Source organism: Choloepus didactylus, chromosome X, assembly GCF_015220235.1.
Source record: "Choloepus didactylus isolate mChoDid1 chromosome X, mChoDid1.pri, whole genome shotgun sequence".
Lineage (NCBI taxonomy): Eukaryota > Metazoa > Chordata > Mammalia > Pilosa > Megalonychidae > Choloepus > Choloepus didactylus.
In genome coordinates this window covers 162,221,016-162,229,722 of record NC_051334.1, presented here as the reverse complement: position 1 = coordinate 162,229,722, position 8,707 = coordinate 162,221,016, and the positions used below count along the sequence as shown (strand labels likewise).

Sequence of the window (8,707 nt, the reverse complement as noted above, 5' to 3'; positions counted from 1 at the left end):
TTGGATCTCTGACTACCCAGCTGCTTCTTGCAGCCCAGATGTTTTAAAAATGATTCTTCCCCTGTTCTAGCTCCTCCACTTCACCCATGGCACGGGAACAAATTAGTGGCTGAGGTCCTAGGATAAATTTGGAGACTTGAAAGCAGCCCCTTACTCTGTTCTGGGGGCTGTTTCTACCCCAATCTACTGAAGTAAGAATTAAATTATTGGGGGGTAATCAGTACCTCAGGCTCTGAATAGAGAGCTGATGGGGGAGAGTTAGGCTGATTTTGTGTGCTGGGGTGCACCTTCCTCTGGCAAAAGAATACTCTGAGGGGACACACATGCTATCTCAGGTACATGCAGAGCTTATAGTCAGTAGTGATTTCTGGAAAATGGGAAGGTGACCCTAAACTCAAATATTTTTGCCAAACTCCCTGAAATATGATCTACTCCATTTTCCTTAGGGATCACAAACAAAAATGCTTAGCAGGTTAAGGGAAGCCAATAAATCATTTACACCTTATATGAATTAGTTCAAGCAGCTTTTGATTCCCTAACACCTACTTGAGGTGGAGTATTGAGCTTTTGGGGGGTAAGAGATAAAAATGAGAGTAATATTGGAACCGAAGCATCCCATAGAAGGGTAGGCCTAGGTGGGATGAGATGGGAGGGGGTGAGGGATGGTGAGGAAGTGGGCATGGACTGCCTCTGGAAGTTTAAATGGTAATTTTGGAGCATAAGCATTGGAGTCAAACCTGGATTTTAATTTTGGCTCTGATATTTAATATCTTTTGACCTTTGGCATATTATATATCCTTTCTAAGCTTCAGTTTCCTCATCAACAAAATGGGGATGGCAGTAACACCTCAATTGCTAGGTTGTTGGTGGACTCAGTAAGATTATATATATAAATATATATATGCAGGCCTGGATTGGGTAACTGTCTTGGCCTTTGAGATTCCAGGAACAAGCAGATATTTTGTCAGTTTTCTCAAATCTGACATCTTAGATACCAGCAAAGACCTTGAAAGGGAGGATGGAGAAGTGGGAAGAAGGAGCAAGGAAAAGAAATAGCATGTCACCTTATAATATCCTGCGTACCTGTGAGGTGGTGGAGAGCAAGGTTGTCGAGTGCAAGTTAGTGATCTAAACTAAACTTTAAAGAGCAGAACAAGTCCCCTAAGTAAAAATATCTGTTTTTAGATCCTACCACCTCCTAAAGGGCAAAGCACTTCAAGACTAAAGCCCACAGGGAGTACCAAAGGCCCCACGACCCTGAACAGCCCAGGGGAGGGGGCCACCATGCTTCAGACATTCACTTTCTTGCTCTTCTGCATCAGTGAGTACAAGGAAGGGGTGAGGGGCAAGTGAGGGGCAAGCAACCCTGCCATAGGGGTGGGGTATTGGGCAGCTTGAAGAGTAAGAGGAGAGACTTGAGTTTGGATGGTGGGGTGGAGACATACATAAGGCTCCTTTACTATAAACTCTCTTTGCAGGGCTGAGCCTGAGTATGACATGGATAGGTGAATGAGTCCTGCCACTTCAGGTACCTTCCCTCCTGAAGGGTCCAAGGCATCAGCCTGCCTCCATGGCCCCGGAAATAACTGCCTCAAGATCCTAGAGACAATTCCACGATCAAGTTGGTTAAGAATCAGTGCCCCTCACTTCATGACATGGCTTCCCACAGAATAGTGAAAAGCTTTATCTCAGCTAGAAAGGAAGCCAGACTTGCCCTTTATTCTCCAACTTGCCTGGATTCATTGAACAATCATCCTGGTGCCCCTATTCCACCTGCCACATGAGCAGACATTCTTATCCCCAAGTGAAAGGAGGAATCTAGGTTGGGACTAATTTTAAGGAACAATGAGGGACATTATGGGAGGGAGAGGGTTGAACTGCTCCAATCTTTGTGGTCTCTGGGAATAACAGAGATGGAATCTCAACCAGAATTGTTGATAGAGACCAACTACCCCCAGGTACCTTGGAAGAACATCACACTGTGTTGTAGAAGCCCCTCTCAGATAGCTAGCAAATACCTGCTGCTGAAGGATAAGTCACAGATTACCTGGATCCACCCTTCCTACAAGACCTTCCAAGTCTCATTCCCCATAGTTGCCATTACTGAGTCCATTACAGGTCTTTACAGGTGCTGCTACTGGCAGGAGACAGGCTGGTCAGAGCCCAGTTGAAAGCACCAAGTAAGAAGATACATACTGAAGAATAAACTCCAGCTCTTGGATCTCAAACTTGCTTTCACGGGGCAGGGTTTGTTTAATTCATTCAAATTTGTGTAAATGCATGCTTACATGTATTTCAAAGTTATTAAATAGGTACCTATTGAGTATTAGACAATGCATGGTAGACAGGCCCAAGGATGGGGAAAGAAGGAATGGCAAGTAAGCATCATATAGGGAAAATTCATTTGAAGTAGAACTCTTCTCGAGCAGCATTATCCTTGCCTTACCTGAATGAATCCCAGTTCATTCTTTCAATCCAGGCCAACTTCGCAAGCCCATCTTCTGGATCCAGGCTGAGACCCCTCCACTTACTGGATGTAATGTTAGCATACTGTGCTGTGGCTGGCTGCAAGATTTGGTATTCATTCTGTTTAAAGAGGGATATGCAGAGTCTGTGGATTACCAAGTCCCAACTGGGATAATAGCCGTATTCTCCACTGACAACATGACACCTGAGAATGAAGGGGTATACATCTGCTGCATTCATATCCAGATGCTCCCCACCCTGTGTCAGAGCCCAGCAACCCCCTGAAGATGGTTGTAGCAGGTGGGTGTGGCTGTGGCTGCTGTGGTCTGACAATCACTGCCCAGGGATCATGACTGGGTGAGCTAGTGGTTCTGATTTTTCTTTCCTCAGCCAGTTCTTGGGCCCTGCAAGGCATGGGGCTACATTTTACTGGGATGCCAATTAGAATCACACAGAATGCAAGGCACGTGTGTGGGAGCCAATCACTTGGCTAGTGAGTGAGTCCCACCAACTATCTAGTAGCTTCAGCTCATTACAACTTTATTGTTGAATATCATGCATTCATTCATCAAACCAATATTTATTGAGCACCTACTATGTGTCAGGCACTGCCACTGCAGTCTTACAAACTTATTTAAAATTTTAAAGCATTTTTATTTTATTTATGGTTATTATTTTTAAATGTGGAAGATAGAACCAATTACTAGTGTTGGTAATAAAAATGAAAAAAAGTCAAAGAAAGTGATACTTCATACTTTAGAAATGACTTTATAAATTACTTTGGTCCTATATCTATAAATCCATCAAGGCAGTACCAAGTTCTAAACACATCTGAACATTCCCCAAAATGTCCAAGTGCCAAACACACACCCAGCCCCATCTCCCCCATCCTATGGCCTAAATGCTTCTATATGAAATTTGCCACATTTGCTTTAGTCCCTCTGCCAAGCTAAATAGGCTTGGGGAAGTTGTAGTGCTAGAGAAATTACCCTGGACTTAGAAGCAGCAATCCTGGTTTCTATTTTCACCTCTGACACTGCCTCCTTGTATATTGAACAAGTTACTTCATTTCTCTGTGCTTTGGTTTCTTCCACTCTAAAATGGGATGACACTATCTACCCAACCTACTATGTAATGCCTCTCTCTGCCTCATTTACCTCATCTGCCAAATGGGTATAATAATAATGCCTACCTCACAGGGTTGCGAGGATTTGCCTAAATATAATATATATATAGTGCCTGGCATGTAAGTTTTCAATAAATGGTAGATATTAATTTTATCATACAGCCTTTTATTGAGGATCAAAGAACAAAGGTTTGTCTGTTTGAGCTGTGTATTTGTATGTTTGTTGCGCATGTGTCCTTCCAGCATAGTTTCCACTAACACACACTTCTGTAGCTACCTGTTCATCGGTATTCCCCACTAGGACATGCATTTTTTGGTGGCAGGGCTTATATCTTCTTTACCTGTCTTCCCCTACACATACATGATGCCTGATACATCCTAAATGCTCAATGAGCATATGACAGAGCTAATCCTTCCATAATGGGTGAGTGGGTCTACCTGGGGTTGGAGTGGGTGTAAAAAGGGATGATATTGGGGTGAGGTTTGCCCTTTGTTTTGTAGTAAAGTTTCCTGGCCTCGTTAACAGAGATTTCGTTGGGTTGTGCACATGCTGGCCAAACCCTCTTTAGCATCCTCCAATCCCATGTTAAAAGTAGGGTCTTATGTAGACAATGTGCACAAATTCCTGCTTAATTCTGCAGTAAAATTCAAGATCTACAAATGGAATCAAAGTCATTTTAAAAGGTTTGGTTTTTTGGGCAGTTGGAAGGACAACATTTGGCAAGATGCAAGGGAGTATGGCTACAGAAATTCCACTGAGACACACCCCTACTCATGGTTACAGCTCAGAGGAGCTGATGAAGTATGGTGAGAGGGCAATAGCATAAGTGGATCAACTGTTGATTAGTTCCTAGAGGAGGCAAGAATCCAAAGATGGGATAAGGAGAGGTTAAAACTTCAGCTACTGCTTCCTGTCATCCAAAAAGACTAGAAAAATAAAAACAGAAGGTAACAGGGAAGAATCATCCCACCTCTAACTTCAGGGTCTCTTCCTTTTCTAAGAATCTACCCCAAACCAATACTGACAGCCTATCCTGGGCACATGATGGCACCTGGAGAAAGCCTGAATCTCAGGTGTCAAGTGCCAATCTATGGAATGACCTTTCCTTTAATGAGACTTGAAGACTTGGAGAAGTCCTTTTCCCACAAGAGGCCCATAAAAAATGAGGCATATTTCTTCTTCTGAGCTTTGAAACTCCACGATGCTGGACATTACTTCTGTTTTTACTATGATGGGTCATATAAGGGCTCACTCCTTAGTGAAATTCTGAAAATCTGGGTAACTGGTAAGAGAGGAGAACACCGTGGGACCTATGTTGGGGGCTAAGAATATAAACTTCCTCTGGGCTCTCTGCAGAATCTAATCATGCAGCCAGGATTGGCAGTGGGGAGGGAATCAGAATTACACAACTCGGGGTAAGCAGAGATTTGTCAAGGGTGGACTGGAGAAAAGCTTTCATAAGAGGAGGAAAAGAACCCTAAGTAGAGGGAGGGGGAAATCACACTATTATCCCTTTGTATCTTGGGTTTTACCCTAGACACTTTTCCCAAGACCTGGCTGCTTGCTCATTCCAGTCCTGTGGTTCAGAAGGGTCAGAATGTGACCCTGTGGTGTCAAAGGCCAGTGGATGGAGTGGGGCTTCCACTCTATAATAAAGGAGAAGACAAACCACTTCAGCTCTTAGATGCCACCAGAATCAATGACGACAATTCATTTTTCCTCAACAATGTGACCTACAGTAATGTTGGCATCTATAGCTGCAACTATTTCCTCACCTGGAAGAGCTTCATTAGGATGACATCACACAATCCTGTGGAACTTGTGGTTGTAGGAAACTGCTAACAACTTACTGTTTTTTCACCATTGTAAGAAGGAGCTAGTGGCCCTGCCCCTCTCAAAGTTATTATCCCAGGAGAAACAAACTAGGAGGATGGTGAAGGATGTTCTGAAAAAATTTAGGGACTTTCTATCCTATAATTGTTCCTCAAACCCTACTTCTTAAGGTGGCCCAGCCCCACTGTGACCCCTTTAGGGTCAGGGGAAGCTTATAGTCATGAAGCCTTCCTGTTTAAGGTAGGGACACAGGAGTACTTAGAGCACCAAGGAGTAGACAAAGAGATTCTTATGCACAAATTTGGAAGTCATTGCCTTAGTAGAAATAGCAAGGAAGAGAAGACCAAATACGGAGCTGAGAAACACTTGGTGGGGGAGCAGTACTGGATTTAAAGTTACTTCTAACTCTGGTCTCTGTATTGGTTGCAGATAAATTCTCAAAACCTTCCCTATCAGCTTGGCTAAGCACTGTGTTCAAGCTAGGAAAGGCCATCACCCTTCAGTGCAGTGTACCTCATCCAGATCTTGAATTTTCTTTACAATGGGAAGAAAGAGCAACGTTCCAAAAATTCTCAGTAGATGGAGACTTCATCATCAGCAATGTCAAAGGGAAAGGCACAGGGACCTACAGTTGCAGCTATAACATAGAGGCACACCCTGACATCTTGTCACATGACAGTGAGCCTCTGAAGTTGACGGGGCCAGCAGGTGAGAGGACAACTCTTAACAGGGATGCCCTTCAACAGCTTTGACTCTGATATCATTGGGATCCCTGAGCAGTGTTCAGGGAGATATAGAAAGAGTAGTCAGGGGCTTGGATTTCAGGCCCCCTGAGATTGAGTACCCTTTCCCTGAGGTGGTGAAATGGGGTCTCACAATCACTCAAAGGCATTCAACATGATGCTTTCAAAGCTCCCTATCCCCAAGAAAAGGATGGTGACTTCTGCTTCAACTTCCCAATATAAGTACTCTTCGAAATCAGCTCTCTCCCACCCCCCACCACCTGCAAATGTATTCACCTGCCCCTGTCCCCATCAAGGTCCCTGCTTCTGGTCTTCTCTGGCCACAGGCTACTTCACCTGGAATTACATTCTGAATGAAGCTGTCAGGTTGTCCCTAATCATGTAACTTGTTGCCTTGCTGTTGGTAGTACTATGGATAAGGTGGAAGTGTCAGAGACTCAGAATCAGGTAACTATCTTGTCCCAACCCCCTGTTCCTCAACCTAGCTGAATCCAGGCTCCCAGAGTCTCAGGAATGAACCATGTCTCAGTTAAGATAAGCCCAAGGTCACAATCTTTTATATCTCCCACCTTCTGGGCTTAGGGGACAATACTTTTTCACCCCAGCTTTTTCTCTTTTACCTTACAGAGGGGTCAGCAACCAAGTCAGAGGGGAGAGAAGTAAGTAATTCTCAGAGGCTGGAGAAGTAATTAGAACTCATTCACTGACACCCCCCACCATAGAAGAGTACCCAAATCTTCCCCTAAACTACCCTGCCTCTCAGAGATTGATGTCTCCTCTATTATCTTGGTCTGAACTTTTTCTCATGTAAGAATCTGCATTATTCTGTCACCCAGGCTATTATCTAATTCCCATAAACTTTGTGGTCCATCCTAATTGCCACGGAAATTAGCCACTCTGCCACTGGTGCAGAGAATTCCTGGAATATGATCCTAACCCAGATGGGCATCTGATCAGGCAATGGAAGGGGCCAGGGAATTGGACTGTTTCCTCTGACCAACAAAATGGCAAACCAGGCAGTTCAACTGACATTTCCTTTGATCCTTCGGTGTCCTCTTGGCAATGCCCCTCTCTCCCTGATTCTTACGGCCTCTGCCAAAGCTACTACAGTTGGTAATGAGAAGAGAAATGACAGCTCTTAACCTAGTCAGGGTCTCAGCTTCTGAATGCCTTGCATACTTCCATTCCTGAATGTAACCCCTGCTCAGTGATAATAGGCCTTTGTGTGTCTGGGAGTATTCAACACATAATGGATGATGACTATGATTATGTGTGTCTAGTTTCAACTGGGATCTGCGGGACAGAGTACATGGATGATGGGAAGGCAGCCATCTAAATCTTCTTTAAAAACTCCACCCCTTAAGTTTTCATAATGTTTCAGTGGGGGCCAGATTCTAATTCTTCCCATACTCTGTCCTGAATACCACAACACATTGGGGTAACCTCCAAATCAGGAGTTAGAAAAAAAAGTGTAGCTTCATGTGTCTCACCTCAGCTCAGGAAGACCACATAAAAAATGAGATCAGAAACTGAATTTCAGAGAAAGCAATTTGAAAAGCATGTCTTGCCTGACCAGGAAGGAGGGTCAGCGTTTTCTAAGTAAAAATTGTCAAATGGACTTGAACTTAATATCATCTAATACTACAGGACCCAAAGCCCAAAGCCAGTGCACATTTTTAGTCATAATCTGGGTGGAGGGAGGGGGATCCCACTCTCTGACAGGCTTATTTCAGTACTGACAACCTTCTGATAATTCACTTCAGCTGCCTAGGCAACCCTTCCATAACAAAGGCAAGTGAGGCAGGTCAGTTTGAGGACCAATACTGCCACAATAACAATTGCTTCCAAACTTAAACTTCATGACACAGAAATATCCAAGGTTTTTCCTTCCACCTTCACACCCACCTTCCAGAGCTGCCTATCATACTGAGCTCCAGGTGTTCTGAGAGCATAGATACAAAAGCATTTTCATATCTGACATCTTAATTCCAGCCACAGTCTAATCAGGGGCCATGAGGAGCTGACATATGATATAGTCTGGGGAAGGGGGAAGGGGTAGGGGGATCATGCGGGTCATGAAAGAGTAAGAGGATGGTAGGAGGTGAGATCCTCAAAAAGAAAAGTCATTGATGTCAGAAAAGATTATATCCCATTATCCTGGCCAAAACCAATCCCTATTGGGTAGAGAGTAAGCCAATGACATAAATTGCCGCCCCCTTCTCTCCACCCTCCCCCTAATCCCAGCAACTCCTCTCATCTGTTTTTCTGGTCTCGCTAGAGAAGCCTGGTTGCTGGGAACAGCTCAAGGGGTCACCATGCTCTTCATAGTCACGGCCTTTCTCTGCTGTGGTGAGTACAAGGGGGTGGGAAAGGGGCCTGGGCTGAAGGCCGGGGTGAAGTCCCGTGTGGGAAGGGGTAGAGTCTTGGCAGCAATTTCTCTTGCAGGAGTGTGCAATGGGGTATTGACAGAAGAGACTGGTGAGTTTGTCCTGCTCCAGACTGGGACATTCCTCCCTGAAGATCCGAAATAACTACAGA

General features: G+C 44.4%; 1 protein-coding gene across 1 annotated transcript; it reads left to right on the top strand.

Annotated features, from left to right (window-relative positions):
• Positions 1-1,284: 1,284 nt before the first annotated feature.
• Positions 1,285-2,751, top strand: IGSF1 (immunoglobulin superfamily member 1). The gene is made up of 4 exons (XM_037821508.1): positions 1,285-1,321; positions 1,479-1,505; positions 1,912-2,166; positions 2,462-2,751. The coding sequence occupies exons 1-4, from the start codon at positions 1,285-1,287 to the stop codon at positions 2,749-2,751; spliced, it is 609 nt and encodes a 202-aa protein (XP_037677436.1).
• The last annotated feature ends 5,956 nt before the right edge of the window (positions 2,752-8,707 follow it).